The sequence below is a fragment of the Pochonia chlamydosporia genome, chromosome 4 (assembly GCF_001653235.2).
Source record: "Pochonia chlamydosporia 170 chromosome 4, whole genome shotgun sequence".
Taxonomy (NCBI): Eukaryota; Fungi; Ascomycota; class Sordariomycetes; order Hypocreales; family Clavicipitaceae; genus Pochonia; species Pochonia chlamydosporia.
The window spans coordinates 4,267,058-4,288,520 of NC_035793.1; the positions used below are offsets into that span (position 1 = coordinate 4,267,058).

At 47.2% G+C, this 21,463-nt stretch overlaps 8 protein-coding genes across 8 annotated transcripts; 5 read left to right on the forward strand and 3 right to left on the reverse strand.

Moving 5' to 3' along the window:
• Window positions 1–100: 100 nt before the first annotated feature.
• VFPPC_16129 (conotoxin domain-containing protein) lies at window positions 101–481 on the reverse strand (the record flags this gene model as incomplete). The annotated part of the gene is made up of 4 exons (XM_018293882.1): window positions 101–109; window positions 174–197; window positions 255–269; window positions 326–481. The coding sequence occupies 4 exons, from the start codon at window positions 479–481 to the stop codon at window positions 101–103; spliced, it is 204 nt and encodes a 67-aa protein (XP_018144315.1).
• Window positions 482–1,852: 1,371 nt separating this feature from the next.
• Window positions 1,853–3,369, reverse strand: VFPPC_08663 (annexin A7; the record flags this gene model as incomplete). The annotated part of the gene is made up of 2 exons (XM_018287335.1): window positions 1,853–2,908; window positions 2,971–3,369. 2 exons carry the CDS (start codon window positions 3,367–3,369, stop codon window positions 1,853–1,855), a joined length of 1,455 nt encoding a protein of 484 aa, XP_018144316.1.
• A 1,118-nt stretch (window positions 3,370–4,487) lies between these two features.
• Window positions 4,488–5,718, forward strand: VFPPC_08664 (CMGC/CK2 protein kinase; the record flags this gene model as incomplete). Its single annotated transcript, XM_018287336.1, has 5 exons — window positions 4,488–4,551; window positions 4,693–4,868; window positions 4,927–5,121; window positions 5,173–5,586; window positions 5,635–5,718. The coding sequence occupies 5 exons, from the start codon at window positions 4,488–4,490 to the stop codon at window positions 5,716–5,718; spliced, it is 933 nt and encodes a 310-aa protein (XP_018144317.1).
• A 5,896-nt stretch (window positions 5,719–11,614) lies between these two features.
• VFPPC_08667 (ABC transporter) lies at window positions 11,615–13,326 on the reverse strand (the record flags this gene model as incomplete). The annotated part of the gene is made up of 2 exons (XM_018287339.2): window positions 11,615–13,055; window positions 13,106–13,326. 2 exons carry the CDS (start codon window positions 13,324–13,326, stop codon window positions 11,615–11,617), a joined length of 1,662 nt encoding a protein of 553 aa, XP_018144320.2.
• A 3,393-nt stretch (window positions 13,327–16,719) lies between these two features.
• Window positions 16,720–17,121, forward strand: VFPPC_17800 (hypothetical protein; the record flags this gene model as incomplete). Its single annotated transcript, XM_022429481.1, has 1 exon — window positions 16,720–17,121. The coding sequence occupies one exon, from the start codon at window positions 16,720–16,722 to the stop codon at window positions 17,119–17,121; it is 402 nt and encodes a 133-aa protein (XP_022285465.1).
• A 24-nt stretch (window positions 17,122–17,145) lies between these two features.
• On the forward strand, window positions 17,146–18,432 carry VFPPC_08669 (galactose-1-phosphate uridylyltransferase; the record flags this gene model as incomplete). The annotated part of the gene is made up of 1 exon (XM_018287340.1): window positions 17,146–18,432. The coding sequence occupies one exon, from the start codon at window positions 17,146–17,148 to the stop codon at window positions 18,430–18,432; it is 1,287 nt and encodes a 428-aa protein (XP_018144321.1).
• A 588-nt stretch (window positions 18,433–19,020) lies between these two features.
• Window positions 19,021–19,952, forward strand: VFPPC_17799 (C6 zinc finger domain protein; the record flags this gene model as incomplete). The annotated part of the gene is made up of 2 exons (XM_022429480.1): window positions 19,021–19,146; window positions 19,233–19,952. The coding sequence occupies 2 exons, from the start codon at window positions 19,021–19,023 to the stop codon at window positions 19,950–19,952; spliced, it is 846 nt and encodes a 281-aa protein (XP_022285466.1).
• Window positions 19,953–20,568: 616 nt separating this feature from the next.
• On the forward strand, window positions 20,569–21,440 carry VFPPC_17798 (short chain dehydrogenase; the record flags this gene model as incomplete). Its single annotated transcript, XM_018293883.2, has 2 exons — window positions 20,569–20,632; window positions 20,719–21,440. 2 exons carry the CDS (start codon window positions 20,569–20,571, stop codon window positions 21,438–21,440), a joined length of 786 nt encoding a protein of 261 aa, XP_018144322.2.
• Window positions 21,441–21,463: the final 23 nt, after the last annotated feature.

Sequence of the window (21,463 nt, forward strand, 5' to 3'; positions counted from 1 at the left end):
ATATTGAGGTCGACTATCTACTTAGGAGCTTAATATGTGACCGCCATGGATACCCAGAATGAGAGGCAGATGACCTGCAACGGAAGCTCTGAAAGGTCCCTTAGTAGTCCTGAATAAGGGTATAAGTTAGAGTTGCATGAATATAGAAATATCTGGAGTCCGTGTTCACTTACGCATCGGTAAACGCTAGCATATCGCTGAGGATATGGGTTAGCACAACAATTCTCGCAATAAACTGATCGTCACAAACTTACGTGAGTGCATTTATGCTACGTTCATCATAGTCAGTACTGAGAGTCGAACATTGCCAGGATGGGTAACTTACGCTGCAGCATTCATCGTCCCTGGAGCAGTGGTCATCACCGCCCTTGCATCTCTTCTCGAGAAGATTATCAGCCAGATCGTTGTTGACTGGTTCAGCTACAGGGTTGGCAATGGCAAGGCCAGCAATAGCTGCGATGATGGCAAATGCAAACTTCATTTTGAAGGGAGGTTGAAGGGGATATGTTTAAGCTGTTGTGAGGGTTTGACGTCTTCGACTTATCTTAGAGAAGCTGGGCTGAAGACCGGATTCAAAGCTTCTTTTATAGTAGAAATTCTCAGTGTGGAATGGTCTTGTCAAGTGATTATTCATTGCCATCACGGAGTGTGTCGGAACTCCCCAAGGTAACTAAGACAGAACTACGTCACAGTGTAAAACAATGAGCTGTTGTTCCTGTTGGTTTGATACAGAAAAGAGAAATGAAGCCAATAGTTGAAGAAATTTGGTGGATCTTGAATCCTTTGGTATAATGCCGTGCCGCTCAAAATGCAAATGGAGACCTCACATGCGCCAATGAAGCTGGAGAGCTTCTCGAATAACCAACACAGAGTAACACCGACGTAAGCTTAGATGCAGATGAATCATCGGATCGTCGGACACGGCCACGAATCTCGGGAATATCCTTAAGCAGTATGTCAAGTGTCTTGAACTGAGTATGCTCCAGGTTGCACCTACGAAACGGCTTTTACAACGCTGCGTGCGGTCAGATAGCCCAACCACCGCTTCATCTAACCTGTTGTTGTCCTTTTAACGACCCGTCAATCCCGAAACAAGAATTAATAGATATTTGCGAGGCGTGTGTTGTTTAGTTAAGAGCCTTTAGATGAGTCTAAATGTTTACCGAAATGTTACAGGACGGCACAATAAGTGACTTGCTCGGGATGTTTCCGATATCCTGAACCCCTTACTGATATAAGCTTATACATCAAGCCATCGCCGAGTCAACCGAGCGATCGCCAGTAAAGAGCATCAAAAGCGGGGTTTTAGTCATAGATAGATTGAAATGCATGTAAGAGCGTCTCCTCACTTACCGCAGCTCTATCAATGGACTTGCAGATTCGGTGATAAGAAGCGCGGCTTCGTTGATACTCGACTAATGGACAAGGGGGTTTACCATGTACGTATGCTTTAGAGCCATCCACAATAACGCGTCTTTTCCTGCTGCTAAATCCCTTGGAGTCAGAGATATTCCGTTCTTTGCTTTAGTGTCCCTGCTGCATGAGGTATATGTTGTCACTCATCTGGGTACGGAGTTTACAGGATTTTGTTGGAACTATGCTCTCTCTCCATTTCATCACGTTGGGAGGTGTTATGTTCCCCTTTTCCCTGTGAAATGCCAAGTCTCATGGAAAGATGATCACATATGTCGAGAACATGAGCAATACGGGTTAGACGCAACTGTGTCAGACAACATGTATGTAATTGAAGTAGGCAGCACATCACTACATACCATAATCAACAGTAAGAGACAGCCCTTAAAGAAAAACCTCACTAAGTCTTACACAAGTCATACTAAACATCCATCATAACTTATTTCCCCGTCATCGCAACCAAAAGGTTTTCATAATCTCCCGACAAATACTCTCTCAAATCCTTGGTCATCGTCGCGCCATATAACCTCTTGTATGCCGCCTTTGCAGCATCCAACCGACCCCGATCAAGGTACAATCTAAACACGCGATTGATCAAAATCCTGTCCTTCCTTATCGTCTTCGTTACAGCACTCCGAATACCCTGCGCATCGGCTTTGCCCCGATCCATGCCAGAGGTCAACATGAACAGCAGTGCGTCCTCCATGTCACCGCGGAATTCCTTCTCAATAACATCCTGCAAGTTGCGGTGATATTTTCTCTGGTATGCGTCGCTCATGGCATGAATCTGTGAGCTATTGGAGCTGGTCAGGATTTGAGCAACCGCAACTGCATTGGCGCCAATTTGGCCCTCAGTCGCGCGCTGCAACTCAGTAATCTTCTGGTCGATCTCAGCCGGGATTACAGGAGCTGCATCCTCTGCTCGGTTGGCCGAGAGAACCATGCTGTACAGACGGAACAGAGTGTCGTCGACGTCGGATTTGATCTCGGTGAGAAGTTCACGCCCGTGTCTCTTGCGGTATTCTGCGACAATGGCGCGGATGTCGGCATTGGAGCGACACAGAAGGATGTCGTTGAGGGCTTCTTCGTCAGTTCCGGCGCGATTCAATGCCTTCTCAAGCATGAACACCTCATTCTCGAGCGGTCCACGGGTGAGCGCCAAAAGGGCTGTTTCGAAGTCGCCTCTAGTTTCGGACTCGATATCCTTGGCGAGATCCCGCATGAATCGGCTGTTGTAGTCTCGCACAAGTTGCTGCATGGCCCACGGGTTCTGGTACTTGCTCATGGTGTACACGTCAATGATGGCTCGTTCGTTACACCCAAAGCCTTTCATCGCTTTGCGCAAAGTCTCCGCGTCAAGGGTAGTGTCGACGTGCTGTGCCCATTGCTTCTGCGCCGGATCGTATCCAGGAGATGCTGGAGTCGGCTGGACTTGATAACCGCCGTAGGGCTGGCCCGCAGGAGGCTGCTGCCATTGCTGATTTGGTGGCTGTTGCTTTCGACAAACATTAGTTCATTACAAAGTTATTTACAGAATTTGGACTGAGGGTGTCTTACCATGCCTCCATATTGCTGCGGCGGATACCCCGGCTGTTGCTGGCCATAAGGCGCTGGCGCACCACCAGGAGGCGGAGGCTGTTGTCCATAGGGAGCTTGACCATACGGAGCAGCTGGAGGAGCACCATATGGTGGTTGACCTTGGTATGGCGGTTGTCCTTGTGGTGGAGGAGCACCGGCAGGGGGATATTGCTGATTCGGATACTGTCCTGGCGGAGGAGGACCTTGGCCGGGATATTGGCCAGGCGGTGGTGCTTGTCCTGAATATTGCCCTGGAGGTGGTTGCTGACCGTAGTTGTAGTAGCCTTGTTGCTGATATGGTTGCTGTCCAGGTGGAGGAGCTCCCTGGTATCCGTAATACTGGCCGCCCTGCCCTGGCGGAGGTGGTTGAGAGTTCATGATGACTTGTCGCGCAAGGGCTTGAATCTGTGAAGCTCAGTCAGGGTCGAGGTGAGTGAGGCATAACTCCATCTTCAACATCCGGCATGGGTAAGCGCCATATATAAGAATCCAACCACAACCTCGTGCTAGCAGTAAGCTTTCAGTTCAGCTTGAGGCCTCCCCTTGAATGGAAGATCAACAGGTGGTGAGTACCAGAAGCCCTTCACGCATTAGCTCAACCCAAGGAACCCTGTCCGGCCAATGAATCAGACGCTGACAAGCCGTTAGCAACACAGACCTGTGAAAGCTCCAGTGCGGCTGTGAAGCTGTGCGATTGTCCCACATAGTTCATTCGTTGACCACTTCGCCAAGGCACTTGAGAGGCAGCCTGTTGACCGGGTATTGGCTGGGGTAAGTGATGGCTGCGCCACGATCTTCTAGCGGTTCGTTTCGGAGGATGGGGAGGTTGTTCATGGACTGTCCAGGTACACCTTGTGAACATCGTAACTCTGGTGCGGAAATGCTCGATGCTCAACTCCGAGCTTGGTCGGTAACGAACACACGAGAAACAAAGGTTCAACTCGTGTTATACATGTAACGGCCGTCATATGTAGGCGCTGGTCAGGGTACTCTCTACATGCTCTCCTCTGGTCGTGCTAAACACTGCTCCGTAAAGTCAAGTCTATTCACCCCGCCATGACATTCCCTGTGTAGGGCTGAGAAGGAGGGGTCAACATTGAAGCAATTAATTTCGGCCAAGGCGGAATCAGGCCGCCCTTGTGCTGAACTGGGGCGAACCAAAAATAACAGTATCCCTTGGTGGCTGAAACTAGAACTTCTTGGAAATGCAGGGCAAAGAAGGGAATAAGGTTTAAACACCAGAGCTACTGGCCACTAAATTACAAAACGAACGTAGATTCAAAGAGCAACGACTAGTTAATGTGTTCGGTACCACTTCATTGTCGAATGTCTGTTGGCCAGAATGTTTGCTCTTGCTGACATCGCGTGACCAGTGGCGCAGGAAGGCATCAAAATCCCCGCACTGGGCTGCAATTAGTTCTGTTTCCGTGTGTGCCTGATGCAGCAGAGGTAGCCATAACTACACAATTCTCTTTTGGAGTTTTGGGAGAGCTACTATGCCCGGTCGGCTCGAACCACTAGTGACGTTACCAGAAAATGGGGAACTGGACCTGGACACGGGTATGACGGCAACCAGAAGTTATTCCGGACGTTTTCTAATCAAGAGGTAGTCAAATGTTGCAACTATACCCTGTTGCGACAGCTAGGTACTCACAAGAAAGCAAATATCGCCTCCACTTTCTGCTAACTTTAACTGTCAAGGCAAAGGGCGCAATGCCGTTGTTTTTGAAGCCGACGATGTAGTTGGTGATATAAGATACGCCATCAAGGTGTTTAGACGAACCCGGAACAGAATTGACCGAGAAATCCAAATGCTCCAGCACTTACGTGGAGGACGGAATATCGTTTCGTATTTTGAGACCTTGAATGATGATGAGGTTATTGTGATGCTGCTTTTTACAGGACAAGATCAAATCAGCTAACCAGTGTGTGTAGGGAGTGCCACGAGCCTTGGTACTTGAGGCGGTAGACCACACGGATTTCCGACAACTATTTCCTCAATTCGGCATGGGCGATATCCAGTACTATGCCTCCGAGCTAATTGAGGCAATATGCTTCTGCCACTCGCATGGTGTAATGCACCGAGATATAAGACCGCACAACATCGTAATTAATCCCCAGACTAAGCAGGTGAGCGTCGAGCCTTCTCCGGAAAGTACGGTTTTACTAAATCAAAACTAGCTGCGACTAGTTGGCTGGGGTTCTGCTAAATTCTGGGACCCTGGTGAGGACCACAGTGTCCGGGTCTCGCTCTTCAAGCCCCCGGAGTTACTCGTTGACTATCGGAAATATGACTTCAGTATAGACATGTGGGGGTTTGGAAGCGTATTGGCATCTTTGGTCTTTAGAAAAGAGCCGTTCTTCCACGGCAACAGTATATCTGATATGCTGGTAAAAATTTCCAAAGTTCTCGGCACAGACGAGTTGTTTGACTTCCTCGACAAGTTTGAAATCGAGCTTGACGAACACATTCTTTCACAATTGGAGTATCAACCGCGACGTCCATGGTCAAGCTTCATCACCCCTGAAAATGAAAGTAATGTCAGTGATGAAGTATTTGATTTGCTGAACCGCGTGTTGAGATACAACCCTCGCGTATGTCTGACTTCTTCTATTGGTGATGGAAATACTGATACTTGATAGGAGAGACTGTCTGCTGACGAAGCCTCGTTTCACCAATTCTTCACTATGGTCACCGGGAACTATGTTGTAATAGAGCAGGATTAATGACATTTCCCGTCGTTTATCCTCTGTCAGAGAGCGTTCAAATAGGATAGGACCACGAAACAACACCAATTTCATAGTACCATAGGCCCCTTTTATTCTTCTCTAGGATATAACCACTAACTAAACCGTCTGCTGAGTTGCCACCACACTCCTTTTCGCAATTCCGCCCCAGATAGGCCCATTTGTTGAGCATTTGACATAAATATCTTGTCTTTGATCGACGGTCAAGTATTGGATAGAGCCAAACTGTTCATCCATGATCCTCCAAATCTCCCATTGTCCTGCGAATCTCTAAAACCGTGAATCATATCACCGTACGTGAAGAGTTACTGCCACGAGGCAGCTATGTCGTTTGGGGTGGCGGGAGGTGTTTATCCTTCAAGCAGTCCTCACAAAGACCCCAGAGAGTGTTCCTGACGATCTTTTTGCAACCACAGTGGCATGTACAGCAGGCGTTGGCAAAGTTGACAGGCTGTGTATGTGTGCTGCCGCACGCCGACTCGTCTCGTGCATCGGATGCGTACGTATTGTTGGAGGGAGAACACATCTTGGCTGTTGGATTGTCGTTGACGTTGTCTATGCTGATCTGAGTGTGCAACGTAGCTGATGAGACTTGAAGATAAAGTATGGTCTATGATGGATTGACTCTGTGGAAACGAGTTTGAGAGGGTGGTTGAGATGGTATCTAGCACTGAGGCCGATGGTGACATTATATACGCCTGGTACGGTTGCTCCTGGAGTTGCTGTGAACCCTTTAGTCTGCAGCATTATATCAACAATTGTCATTGATTACTTGAAAATTTATACATTCACAGTCACTTACTGGTTCATGGGCCCCAAGGCTGAATGTGTGTCACAATCTGTGATTGAGGATCGCCTAGACGGGATCATAGGAGGCAAAAAAACATCAAGGAGTGATTCTCACGGAGTCAAGCCAGTGGTCTAACAAGCGGTTCTCCCTTGAATGTGTAGCATGGATGATAGGCAACACGGACGTTGGATATTCACAGAACTTTCGGATACCACAGGTCAAAATCACTGGGCAATTGTAGAGCTAATCGGTTGGCTCAAAACTAAGTGTATTATTTCTGCCACTCTGTGGCGTGCATTGCTTGATGGCCATTCCCTTCATCTTCATCCACGCTCCATTTCACAATTTTGTCCCAAATAGTCCCCACTTGTTGAGCGTTTGAAATGTTTATCTGGTCCGTGGTAGGTGATCAGGCAATGATACAATCCGACTGCTCATCCACGATCCTCTAAAACTCGTACTATCTCGCGAAATCCTATAGACGCGGTAGATATTAACGATGTCAAGAGATCATGCCGGGCTTTAGCGAACTCATCTGCGATTAAGGTAGGCAGTGTTCACCATTTACGCAGTCGGTGCACCAGCATTGGTTAGCGTCTGGTACGCTGTTCCTGCAGCCACAAATGCATCTACATTTGAGATTGGAAGGCGTGGGACGCTGTTTGTTTGTTGCACTGCACGGCGACGTGACTATGCTATCCGGTGCCTGCGCATTGCTGGAGGAAGAGCACATGTTTTGCTGTTGGGTTCGTTGAAGCTGTTTATGATACTTCTGGGATGCAATGTTGTGGACAAGAACCGGGGATAAGGTATGACTTTGCGTCGTATCGACTTTTCGAAATGGCAGTTTGAGAATTTGCTTGTGATAGTGCTTGGAATTGAGGTTGAGGATGACTTTGAGATGATGGTTGCAATCCAGGTTGAGCACGACATTATATACATATTCTACGGTTTCGGAACTGACCATGATCTTTCTTGGTTACAGCACGATATATGTGGAAGCGCACGACGACCTGTATGTGTTCTAGAGATAAGCGTTTGTTAAAATATGCGATAAATGATCCTCTAGACGAGGGCATGAGGGCATGTAAGGTGGGCGTCGATGAGTGATTCTCAAGGAGTCAAGGCACTATGCGCACACTGTTCTCTCTCAAATGTGCAGCACAGGTGATGGATGACTAGGGGTAATGGACATTCACGGTATTGTTCGATACGACAAATCAATAACAGTAGGTAATTAGGTGCTGAATTTACTTGGTTTGAACCCATGCATGCTGTGTTCTTACACTCTATGATGTACGCTGTTCGACTTTTATTCGCTTATATCATGGACTTGGGCAACTGAAGCGCAATGGGAAACTAAGTGAACTCAATGTTCAGCCATGTATTGACAACAAACGTAAAATCCCACAAACATCAATCACCCCGTTGCATGCCAGCAAAAACGCCTGAACTGGTTGTTGTTCATTTATCTCCGTTTGTTGAACTGCAACGGTAACCCTTCCTTTGTCCTGCGCGTGCCGAAAATTTCCAGTTCCGAACCTGGGCAAATATACGCGCCGCAGGAATTAATGATACTCCTTAGTCCTAGACGTGCTGAAGAAACGTTTTGGATCAATATATGTGCCCCCCAGGTGATCCCACAACTCCAGAAACTGCCCAAAGTTGAAATTGATGCTCTTGTGATGAACTGTGTGAAACTGGTCCCGATTATCGTCTGGTATTTATTAGTGTGATTATCAACAGAGGCAACATGTGAATGTTGGGTCTTACGCAGCAAGAACGTCCAGATGTTAGTCGCGGCAAAGACAATAAGCTGTGCAACGTCTGACATCGGCCAGATGAAGCTATAGGCGTAAATCGGCAGGCTCATGATCCAAGCTTCCAATGGGTCAAACGCATATGCCGAAAATGGTGTGGGGATAACATAGCTAGTGAACTTAGCACAAGAATGGACCCGACCGCAGTGAAGTAGCTTACCGGTGATGTTTCCAGTGACACATCTTGAACAAGAGTTGGTAGTGGAACATACGATGCAGCCAGTACATGCATGTGTCGCTGAAAAATACAAAAAAAGGATATTGCGCAACCTCGTACCAGATGCTAGCCGATCCGTATTTGTATATTTTGGCGTAGCCCTGGACTTGGGCGACGAATATCGGCACCGTCAAAATGTTCAGCCCTAACAAGGCATATAGAGAGTCCATCACTTCGGCACGTATCTGATTTGGGCGAAATTTTGGGTTGTTTCTCAGTCTCTGGTCAAAGTTTCGACGGTAGCATATAGAGCCGAAAAGGAGGTAAAAGAACGAGCTTGAGCCCCTATTTCAAATTTTAGTTCTTGATGCATCGGGATATTGGCCTGATAAAATGCTTACCATGTTAGCAGAAATATACTGAGACTTTGGCGAGCTAGACTCTGCCTATGCCAGGTGTTTGGGTCTGTCGCTAAGGCGCAAAGGCCTTGTTGACTTTTGGAAAGAGGATTTGAAGTGAAGGCATGACAGTGCTTTTCGCAAGGTGAGCACATGAACTGAGCCAACCCTTCCGTTGACAAGTAAACATTGTCAAGGACGGTTGCATCCAGGAAGTTGAGCACGATGTTCATGTTAAATTGCAATACTAGTACCACGCGCGAGAGAGAAAGCGAGCGTTTACGGTGAACATTGTTGACTAGCCTCATCTAAACTCGGAAATATATACATGGTCTGTTGACATTGCTGACATCTTGAGTGGCGTATTGCGGTGAGCAAGTGCCATTTGATGCTTTCATGCCGGTAATTGACTTGCACGATGAACCTTGATGGCGATTTTGGCGGAGAGGTTGGCTGTTCACACCGCTGATGAACAACTGAGACACACTATATAAATTGAAGCCTAATGTGACATGTCTTTTATTGACCTAGTTAGTTGAAGTAGCTATATCCTAAAAGTTTCACTCCATTTGAAGAATAGAGGATTTGGCAAGCAGGGCTGCTGGCACGGGCCTATATAATCCTCAAGATACTGAGTCTCCGTGCCATCATGCCCCATCACGATTTGAACATACTTCGCAAGGGCAAATAGCATCTGTGACTGAATGAGATGTATGAGCCAAAGATAACATCACGGGCTGCTTCGGTTTGCAATGAACTCATCAGCTTTGTCTTAATTACTACAAGCCCTTTACTCCTTTGGCTTTACCTGGTTGCTTATCAGGATTTTGAGGCATCGTTATCCTCCACCATCGCAGCTATACTTCATGGAAAGTTTGAATTTATCACATCTCGTCTACCCTTTGTAACAGGTCAATCCATCGCTACTTATTCCGGCTGGGTGTTATTGCAAGCTATTCTGTATGCATGGTTACCTGGACCTGACCACCTCGCACCACGGACACCGGGGGGCCGACGGCTGGTCTACAAACTCAACGGCTTTCGTGCCTGGCTATTAACTGTGGCTGGATTTACTCTGGTATCGTATTACGGGTTTATGGATCCAGCGTTTATTGCGAAGAATTGGGCCGCTCTTTGGGCGACGGCCAATTTATATTGTTTTGCTCTGATTGCAGTGTTTTTCATCAAAGCACGTACATCTCCGGACAACAAAGGTGATACGCTGATAACTGGTAAGTCAAACGCCGTGATGACGTGTCCCAGTTAACACCAAACTCAGGTAACTTCTGGTATGATCTTTTCAATGGAGGAGAATTACATCCACGGACAGGCCAGCTGTTTGACTGGAAGCATTTCAACGCTAGCCGGACCGGCGGAATCTTAGCGTGGACATTGATGTATGGTTTGCCACCAATTCCAATATGTGGTTCATAGAGTTGACTTTACAGTGATTTCTCATTTGCGGTGTATCAGTACCACCAGTTTGGCATCGTGACCAATTCCATGGTCCTAGCGGTGGTCTTTCGAGTGATCATCGTAGTCGAATATTTCATCTACGAAGACCTGTAAGTAGTGCCTGGAGTTCCAGTTATTCATTGGCTGACTGGCTATAGATTCTTTGAAACACTTGACGGAGCCCATGAGCGGTTTTCGTTCTACAGCATCTATGGCTTCGCCGCCATGATGCCACACCTGTGGACACTACAAACGCAGTACTTGGCCATTCACCCTACGGAATTGTCCAGCTTTAGTGCAATTCTTGCGTCTGGATGCTTTGCCATAGGATGGTTTTTAAATCACACCGCAAACGATCAGAAAAACTTGTCTCGTCGCACAGGTGGCCGGTGCCGCATATGGGGCAAAAAGGTCAAAGTACTCGAGGCAAAGTATCGTACTACAGACGGCAAAACCCACTGTACAGTGCTACTTTGCTCAGGTAATTCCCTTAAAATAATATGAACACAGGTCTTTGTCTAACAAAAAGCAGGCTGGTGGGGTTATGTGCGCCATGCCAACTACATGTCAAGCTTGATATACACTTGGGCATCCTGCTTCATATGCGGGACGGATCATCTCTTTCCATTTACTGAGGCAATCATAGTGACAGGAACAGTTATACATCGCTGTTTCCGTGATGAAGCAAGATGTAGAGAGAAATATGGGGAGACTTGGGACGAGTATTGTCGCCTTGTTAAGTGGCGGATGATTCCTGGCGTGTTCTGAAGTACCCCATGGGTTGAGAAGTTGCTTCAGGCGGACATGTATACGCATTCACAATGTCAAATACTTTGGAGATATAGTCTGTTCCTAGATACCAAATAAAAAACGCGCCACACGAAACAAAGCTACGATGATTCATTTCGATGAAGGACCTCAATCTTTTCTCCCAAAGTTGTGGTTCTTGTGGTGTGTGCCTAGCGTAAAGTGAGCAGCGCACAACCGGCCAGCGCGAGCGCAAAGAACTTCCAGTCATGCTGTGCATGTATCATTGGGTACTGAGTTTACACCTTCTGATGCGTACATGTGGCTGCATACTTAAAGTGTCACCACGGAGCAATAAAGAGCATTATTCCGAGCAACAACGGCCGATTCAGGTCATGATGAACGCAAATTTGAAGTGCCTTACGTTAACGTCGCGATCATAGCAAAAGCCGGTATTATTCAGATGACGGGGTGCCATGAAGCAATGTATCTGCCTTGTAGTAACTTCTCACTGCTTGAATCTAAGCGCAGCCCAAGATGCAACGCGGTAACCGAGTATAATCGCAATCACAATCACAATATTCCGACCTTCAACTCCCGTTTCGATTCCAAACTCATGCAACACCTGCCCACCGTCAATTTGACACTGATCGGTAGACATGGGGGTATACCTGCATGCACAGTTGCTGCCACAATCATATGTCTGGTGGTCAAATTGCGTGACCATCATGCCCTGGAATATGTACGCCTGAAAGTTCCAATAATACAGCCCGTACTTGTAAAACGCATTCAGCCTACCGGGAGGAACCAGCGTTCCCGCAGTCCCAAACATCAAAACATTGATGAGCGCGGCTGATACCAATGACCCAACGAAATTTGGGACAATGGTTACCGCTAGAACGACAACGGCTTCAGCAGCTAGCAAGTCAAAAAACAGCCACATCACCCATGTGAAGAATGCCGTTGCCGAGGGTTGGCAGTTGGAAAGCCAGTAGAAGACTACTGAAAACATCGTCGAGAAGAGAAAGAGGTGCGGTATGCCAACGAGAAAGTTCGATAAGTGAAATGCCGTGGCACCATATAATCCGTTCCGATGCTCCTGGAGGTACTGCCGATAATCCTCAATAAAGGCAGGGACGTACGTCACCGCCATGAACGCCATGAATCCACAGCTCACAATCAGTGCATTAACCAGCAGTTGAATGGAGTCTTGACTGCGATCAAGCCGTAGCCAGATGGTGCCCATTAATAACCCCAAACCGGTATACATAAGGAGGCGGAGATTGTACGCCATAGCATCCCGGTATGCTTTGAGGAAGTTGCGGTGAATTAGTGTGACAACGTGGCTGGCTAAGCTGGGCCGGCTTGCTGATTCAACAATTACATCACCTGTTGCTCTTTCACAAGTCAAGATACTCTCGAGTATTCTTTGGCGGCATGACGAAAGCCTCCAGAGAGATTGTAACTTCGTAATGCTTTGGGATGATCTTGGTGGTGCGTCAGAAAAGTCGATATTAAGTAACTCGAGTATGAACTCGGCGGGATTGGCTCTTTGAGGGATTGTGACCCCTACATTCTGATAATACTCAACTACCTCTGCTGTTGGGCCAAAGTAATGCGTCTTGCCCCGAGACAGAAGGAGTAGTTTGTCGAACAGGTCAAACGTAGAAGTAGAGGGTTGATGAATAGAGCAGATGATAATGAGATTGTTCAGCTTCGCAATCTTACGCAGGTAGCTAATAACATAAAAGCTAGCAACGGAATCCAGTCCGCTTGTCGGTTCATCAAGAAAGAGGACCTTCGGACCTGTGACAAGTCGTCTGGCAACTGCCAGGCGTCGTCTCTGGCCGTTGGAAAGTACTCTACCAATAAAAGCGTCTGCTTGGTCAGCAAGCCCAAAAGCCTGGACAAGTGTATCGATACGCCCATGAAGCTCTTCCTTCTGGTGGCTGGTGGCTGGTGTGAGTAAGTGTCTTTGTTTGTATGCATGGCTACTCACCGTCTAATCGCGAGTCTAGAAGCAAATTCCAGCGTCTCCCTAGCAGTCAAAGACGCCGTGAAAGTATCATGGTCTTCTACTAGGGAAGTGACACATCGGAACACGGCGTCCGAGGTTTCTTGACCGTTGACGGACACTTTGCCTTTGATGACAACACCATGCATTGGTCGCTTGGAAAGCACGTTCAAAAGTGTCGTCTTTCCAGAACCCGACGGTCCCATGATTGCACAACATTCGCCTTGGAAGATGTCAGTGTATATATAGTTAGCATAGGAGAACAAAACGGACCAGCTTCCACAACTCCCTCAACATTGCTTATGATGGCCTTTGTTCCTTCATTGTTGGATCCTTTGGTGGTCACTGTCAAATCGCGCCAAGAGATGTTGTGGATAGTGCTGTTCAGGAAGTGGCTGCCAGCAACACGATGCTGCTCAATGTCTGTTTTTGTCATCTTATTAGGGTCAACACGTAAACAAAAAAAAATCGATGCTAACTCTGTGGCGCCGACACTGGAAAAAAATCAAGAAGGTTGACATCCCCCAGACTAAAGGGAGCGGCATTCAAGCATGCGTCACCAGTTGCCGCAAAAACTTACCGTTGCTGTCCCGGAGTATTAGGCCAGCTGAAGTAAAACCTAGCCGATAGGTGTATGAGACAAAACGGTCATCAGCGCGAGAAGGAGGTGAAACAAGACCGGGATTAATAACAATGTCCGCACTAAAGCGGTGACAGGCTTCGTATTTGGAAGCCCAACGGATGCCAACCCCTGTATAAAGGAATCATGAAAGACAGCACAAGTCACGAGAACAAAATCTATTAAGATGATTAGGCATTTAACTCTGAAACAGATTAAATATTGATGCCAAAGGTACATATCGCCTCAAAACTGGCACAGAGAATGGACTGTAGGCTGTATGTTGATTTGGTCGGCATTATAAAAGAAAGGTCCAAAAAAAGCGCGGGTCTAAATTGTCCGAGCCGAAGATATCAAATTAGTTCAGATGGCCCAACGCTGCAATGAGCACAGAGCACCTAGTACAAATTCTTCGAATTTTCCACGCAAAATCCCACGCCATAATTACCGCCTCAGAACAAACTTGATAGCTCAGAAGCCATTTTTTTCATGCAAACTCGCCAAGTGCATGATAGCCCTATCTGTTGCACGATATATGAATAGAATGGGCGCCCCGGCCGTCTTTGTCCATGCGCAGGCATTTACCTCGTGAGGTAAACTGCTCGCTCAACTGGTCGTACATTAGGCAAAAAGGTTTTTTATATTGCTGGACCCTTACTTTTCCATCTCGACAGGTCCCGTAGTTGCGAATCCAAACCGAACCAATCTCCTCCTTCTCCCTCAAGCATGCCAAGGAGCTTCCAAAAGAAACTTCATACGTCCAGAACTTGTTCCCGGTGCAATCCGTTTTGGAGTAGCCCTCTGCTGTGAAGTATGTCTCTCCAGAAGCGTCCGGAGTGAGTTCGGAGCCAAGGCCAGTAATGTTGGTTGGGACGGCGAGTGATTCTCGGAAGAGACAAGATAAAGCAAGAATTAGAGCCGATTTATGAGCCATTTTCACAGGGAACTTCCGGATAGAGATATTCCTTTTTTGGAGTATTCTGATGTTGTGAGACTTAACAGAGAAAAATCGTCAGTTAGCATGTTGTGAGGAGATGATGACAAAACGAGGAGATTATCTCTATTAAATAGAAGTGAAAAACAAAAGAACATAACAGCGTGCAGGTCTCTGACCTGAGAAGTGAGAGTAATCAGCCAACACAATGGACCACATAGTGGCCAGTACAGCATCATGTCACTTATTATGGACTGTTGGTCCTCAGTTTGCACTCGCAGTGTCACGCTGTGTTCGGTCAGAAAGTAATAATAACATCAGCGGCCTGTGCGGGCTATTGTCATGAATGAGTGTCGTGCAAGGACTCCTAGCAGGGACGGAACCGAGTCTGATTTAAACATTGGAGGGATATTGTTGGTCATACTACAGAGCATTAGTAGAATCTGATATGTAACTAATTGATGTCGGCCTCACGTCTTAATCTTCGTGTGCTAAACATCTTGTCCATCGAACACAGCTGCCCAACTTCAGTTGTTTTACTCTTCCAATGATAGGTCATGTGCTACCATATATTATAGAGACATTTCTAAATTTCGTCTTTTAAAGTACACTCTAATACTGTAATACATAGGTTGTATTGAAGCATCTTTTCGCAAATAAGGAGACGAAGGCAGAATGATTCATCATCAACTAAACACACAGCCCCGCTCCTCCGTTGAGGGCTTCACCAGCTCATGGTATCATGATTGTAGGACTCATAGAACCATGTCTCTCGGCCCTTGTTTACCTATTCTCTCCTCAAGTTCGATATCCAACTCAGCTTTCCCCGTATCAACATCGTGACTTTGCTCTGGTACTGATAGATAACCCATCTATTGAGCGGCAATCATTTCGGTAGCTAGTATAAACAATACCACCATGATGGTGAACGCAAATACGTAGGACTGTACATAATACTGAATGGCGTAGAATAGACTTTTTTCCACAGTACCCTATACGCAGATACTTTCTAGTTTTCCCGCGACTAGGTTGCTTGGATGGGGAACCAACACATATGCATTCTAGTACATGGCGACAATGGACCAACATAGAGAATTAGAGACGACGCTGTCGTGATGAAATTTTGGTATACGGGATGCCCAAAAGGCTTTTATAATTAGCGTGATGTCCATGCCTGCAAACTGGAATAAAGTGAGGTTCGAGCGACTAAAGTTCAGATTACTGTTGCTAGCTCCTAAGTGCGCATTGAAGCTTACAGATGTAGAGCCCAGAAAATTCTTCGAAACAGAGGTATAACAAATGTACGCTGCTTGGAGTGATAGGAGAATAATCCAGAGCATTTCTGTTAGCGTCCTTGCTCGCCACTTAATCGAATGCGATTTGACATTCCACATCTCGGTTTTGGGACGGCCATGCCCGGCCAAAGTGCCACTCTATGGGGCCCGGCTTTTTCTATCTTCATTTGAACTTAGGCTAACCCTGCAGGACATTGAGAGAGGACATCAAGAGACTGCTGTCAAATCCGCTATCATTGGTTCGTTCCAGATCTCCTTGTGAAGATCCATGATCAATCACGGGTGTTACCCGTGACCGCACGCTCGGATCGCAAATTCTTTCTTCTCGGCCCATCACAAAATTGTCCCGCTTTATATGCAGTATCATGGAGTCAAATACACGCCATGGTAGGTCATCAAATGATGCTGCCACATTACGCCACAACTGTTGTTTAAGACACAGCAGATAATCCCTAAATTCAGCTTGGAAAATCTCATAAAATACACCGCAACTTGCATGAATCATGGGAAAGTCTCTCGGAATGGGCGGTGAATCAGGAGAAGATACGAATGTAGTGAAACAGTATACGACACTCTCGGTCGCAATGCGGTGCGAGTTGGAGACGTCACACTATCGCGACATGGGCACCCGAATAATGCATTGGTGTAGTTACGGTGAGCCTGTTTCCGACGCGTTGGGACAAACATATAACTAGTATATAACGTCTTAGAGCCGCTATATGGAGAATAGCTCTCAAAGGTGTATTTGCATATGCTCAAAATTTGTCGCATTGCACAGACACTCATCGGACCCAAAATGTATTCCCAAAGAGCAAGTACTTCCGTCGAAAGCGACTGCAAATACGGCGCTTCAAACTCCCCTGTCCCCCAAATACCAAAGCCGACACTACAGTCATTTGCCAATATCGAAATAGACCATCAACAAAACGAGAAAAGCTTACACTCTGACACTGGGTGTTTTGGTACCGCCCTAAAACACCACAACGCCATTGTTCAAGGCGTGGCCGCTAGAGTCCGAGATTATGCAGGTCGAGGCGAGCCGTATCGCATATTTCACGGCTCTAGTAATAGTACACGGACACGCGATTCAACCAACGTTCTCGACATCAGCACCCTTTCCCATGTTCTTTACATCAATCAGGAGGAACAATGAGCCCTTGTCGAGCCTAACGTACCCATGGATCGGTTGGTAGAGACAACACTTCGTCATAATCTTGTTCCTCCAGTGGTTATGGAGTTCCCCGGCATCACAGCAGGTGGCGGATTTTCCGGTACTTCTGGGGAAAGCAGCACATTTCGCTATGGATTCTTCAACGAGACGGTCATTGAAGCCGAAATCATTTTGGGGAATGGAGATATTGTCCGGGCGTCAAGGGACGAAAGAGAGGACTTATTCAGAGCTGCGGGTGGCGCTTTGGGCACACTAGGTATTGTAACGCTCATGAAGCTACGTCTCGTAGAGGCGAAGCAGTTCGTCTATACAAGATACACTCGCCTCAATAGTGTCTCAGAGGCTCTTGAGAGCATCCAACGGACGAAAGACGACCCAGATGTGGACTACCTGGATAGCATGCTATTTTCCAAGCAGCATGCCGTCGTTATTTCCGGACAATTAACAAATAATCTACCAGCGGATGCAGAGGTGCAAACATTTAGTGACGCTGCCGATCCGTGGTTTTACATGCATGTTCAGGAACAGACGAATAGCATTGCACCCGGGTCCGTGATTGAGGAATACATCCCGCTCGCCGAATACCTATTCAGATATGATCGTGGCGCTTTCTGGGTCGGCGAACAAGGCTACACTTATTTCAAGTATATTCCTTTCAACAGCTTCTTCCGCTGGCTACTCGACGACTTTTCTCACACCCGCACCCTGTATCACGCTCTACATTGCACTGGAGTCTCTTCGCAGTTTGTCGTTCAGGACGTAGCGGTCGTCTATAGGAATGCTGAGAAGATGATAGACTTTATAAGCGCAGAGCTGAACATTTGGCCGATTTGGCTTTGTCCTCTTGCCCCAGCCCGTGTGCCTTCTTTCCATCCCGTTCTTCATGGGGTAGACTTGGGCACCAATTCGGGATCTCTTTCCGAGCCGATGCTGAATATTGGCATTTACGGCTGGGGTCCGTCAGACGCTGACGAATTTATTACAAAGAATCGCGCTGTTGAGAAAACGTTGAGTGAGTTGGGCGGGCGCAAATGGCTCTATGCACATACGTTCTACACGGAACGGGAGTTCTGGGATGTCTACGATCGAGCGTGGTATGAATCTTTGAGATTAAAGTATCATGCGACTAGTCTTCCGAGTGTATACGACAAGGTTAAGCCCGTTCGGAAAGAGGGAAAGCATTGGACTCAAAAAGTTGCTGAAATGTGGCCTATTGGTGGCCTGTATGGGATGTGCCGAGCTATCACGTCAGGCGATTACCGTCTACATCGAGGAGCAAAGTGGAAATGGTAGGGAAGGCTAGCTACTAGAATATAATATGCTTGTTGATGATTAGATATGTGCATATGTAGCAAATTCTTGTACAGTTTATTTGCCACTTGTAACTCGTGGATAAGTAGGTTGATGTCGCTGCTCCGTAAGTTTCGGCATGTGCATATCTCTTTGCACAAAATCACATCAATACAGCTGTAGAATTCTTGGTTACAGAGTTCCATTTGCGGTGATGAGGGATCAGTAACTGAGGAAGCCTGCTCAGGGGGAGAATCTTGTCCACAAATGTCTTAATTAAAGATACTGCGTTTCTCGCAAATGGTCCCAATTCGTCTTGGGATTGACCTTAACCTTAGCCTTAACTTGTGATCCCTCTGATTACTGCTTAATCCATCTTATCTGAACCTACCTTCGTCTGTTAGTGCGCTGAAACCTCCCAGCGCCTCTTTCGGGGACATCCATCACATTTCCGCTGCTTCAACTTTCTCCACTCAAAGGCTAACCTGGGAATTTGAGTGGCGGTTCAAAAGGGTTGTTCAGTCTCCATTCTGTAGGGACTCCCTGTAATGAGCAGCTGGTGGGCTGAAGGGGAACCTTCACTCAGCCGCAATGGAAGCAGTTGTTGACCTTCCCGTATTCCTCGTACAAAGCAACAAAACCGAACGCGGGTCCAACGCGGAGGGGCCGGCTGTGGCTGAGCCCATTGATGAGTTTCCAAACTCATTCTGGAACCAGGCACGTTGATCAATGTTTAGGTCAGACTTGAATGAGATTGTGCAGTTCAATTAATTGACTATAAAAGAACCTGGCTGGTTCGTTAGTTGTCGGCAGTATCGTTATCATCAAGTTTCAAGTTTCTCACACTTCAGAGTCAACAGGACAGATATCAAGCAACACCAACTCCAGCAATGACAACTCCCCTGCCAATCCGGTATGACATCTACCGGCCAGCCCTCTCATACCACTTCGACATCACAGCCCACGACAGCAAACAAAATCTTTTCTACTGCAATGTCGTTCGTTTCACAAAAAGCTCTACACCAGATTTAGTCCTCCACGCCGGCCAGGACAAACGCGCACCATCAATAGCGCTAGCGCACATTTTACAATTCTCGCAAAGCTTCAAAATCGGCTTTGGCAGTACTGCTGATATGGACGCCGTAGAATGGGAAGACTTTACGCGCTCAAATATCAAGGGTTCTGAGCATCGCTGGGGAATGACTCTCCAAAGAACCAGCGACAGCCCATCACCAAGTCGATCCAACGATAGATTGTCTTTGGTGTGGAAGAGAACAACGACTGTTACAGCAGAGGGTGGTAGTGAGCCGGTCACTGGGCCACGTGGTCATAGAGGACATCGTGGTTGGAAACTCGTTGAAGAGAGTAGACCGGAAGACGTTTGGGCTATTTTTACGTTTGACAGGGTTTTTGGGAGGAGGGGAATATTGCAAATAAATGTGAACTATGGGGAGAAGTTTAATACGGGTGTGCTGATTAGTATACTGACATTGTATGAGAGGTCGGAAGCAGCGGTAGAGTAGGAAATGCTGTGTGCTTTGTATAGCGTTTCAATATACCCTTCTGCGTTACTGTATCGTCCAAAGTTATGTGTATTTGCCCTCGGAGGAAGAGCTCCGGAATTGGCGTGCAGGGGTGACTTCGAGGGAGTTGCAAGTCATGGTGAAGGTTGATAACCTAGCCCATCAAGATTAAACGAGCAGTTGCACCAGATAACTCAACATGGACCACACGCAACAGTTATCGGCTGAAATGATTAGCAACATAATCTGGTGCCAATTCTAGTACTTTACGAGCTTCAATATGACCTGACCGAGGCTTGATAATGGAAAAGTCTAGGCCCACCACCTGTTGTGGATGGAGTCGATGGACTAGTAAGAACTTTAAATCTGCAGCTCAACGACATAATAACTCAAACACTTTTCTCCACGAAAACCAAGGGTATAGTCTCCACTATATTGTCATCCCGGAAACTTTGGTTGAGGATGCACACCAATATAAGGCATGAGTTACAACGCCACAGTCTGAAAGCGTCTCGACCGGCGACGCGCATGTCAACTCAGTTGACTCTGCTGACTGCAGATATCGCATCCTTACTCCAACGACGCATAGCCAAACGGACCCAGATCGCCGAATGTCATGGCGACGGACCGGAGCGGTGCGGCGAACGGCATCACGCCGCAAAGAGTTATTCTCATCACTGGTATGTTGAATGCTACCATCTCATATGAGAAGTTCACGTAGCACCCTGAGGGCCACATTCGTACCCTTACTTCTGACACATCGCAGGCGCAAACTCTGGGATCGGCTATGACCTGACAGCGGCGCTGGCCGCCTCCCCCGGAAACCATGTCATCATGGGATGTCGCAATTATGAGCGTGCCGCCAGAGTCCTACAGCAGCTTCATATACTAGGCCACGCGGGAACCCTCAGCCTACTCGAGGTAGACATCACAGACGACCAAAGCATCAGCCAGGCGGTGGAAAAGCTCACCGCGGATTTCGGTGTCATTGACGTCCTGGTCAATAATGCGGGAATAGTGATGCGTAACTTTCCAGATCGACGGTCTGAAATCCTGGATACGATGAACACCAATTCTGTTGGTCACCTGGTACTCACGGAAGCTTTGGCGCCGCTTCTTCAGCAATCAGCGGATCCTCGAATCATCAATGTGTCATCTGGACTGGGTTCTATCAATGGCCGACTAGACCCGAATGATCCGACATACGGCATTAATTCAGACGCGTACAGAATGTCAAAGGCGGCGCTCAACATGGCCACGGCGTGCATGTATGCAAATTACAAGGTGTGGGGGGCGAAGGTTTGGGCATATTGTCCTGGGTATGCGATTACGAATTTGACGGGAGAGGGAGATAGAGGGAGGAGGGAGGAAACTGGGGCTGTGAGTTCGTCTGTAAGTGCTGCAGGCATTGTTGACATTGTGGATGGGAAGAAGGATAGTCATGTTGGGCGTTTTTTGCAAGTCGGCGGTAGGATATTACCGTGGTAGGAGTCACTTGGCTTCTGGTATCT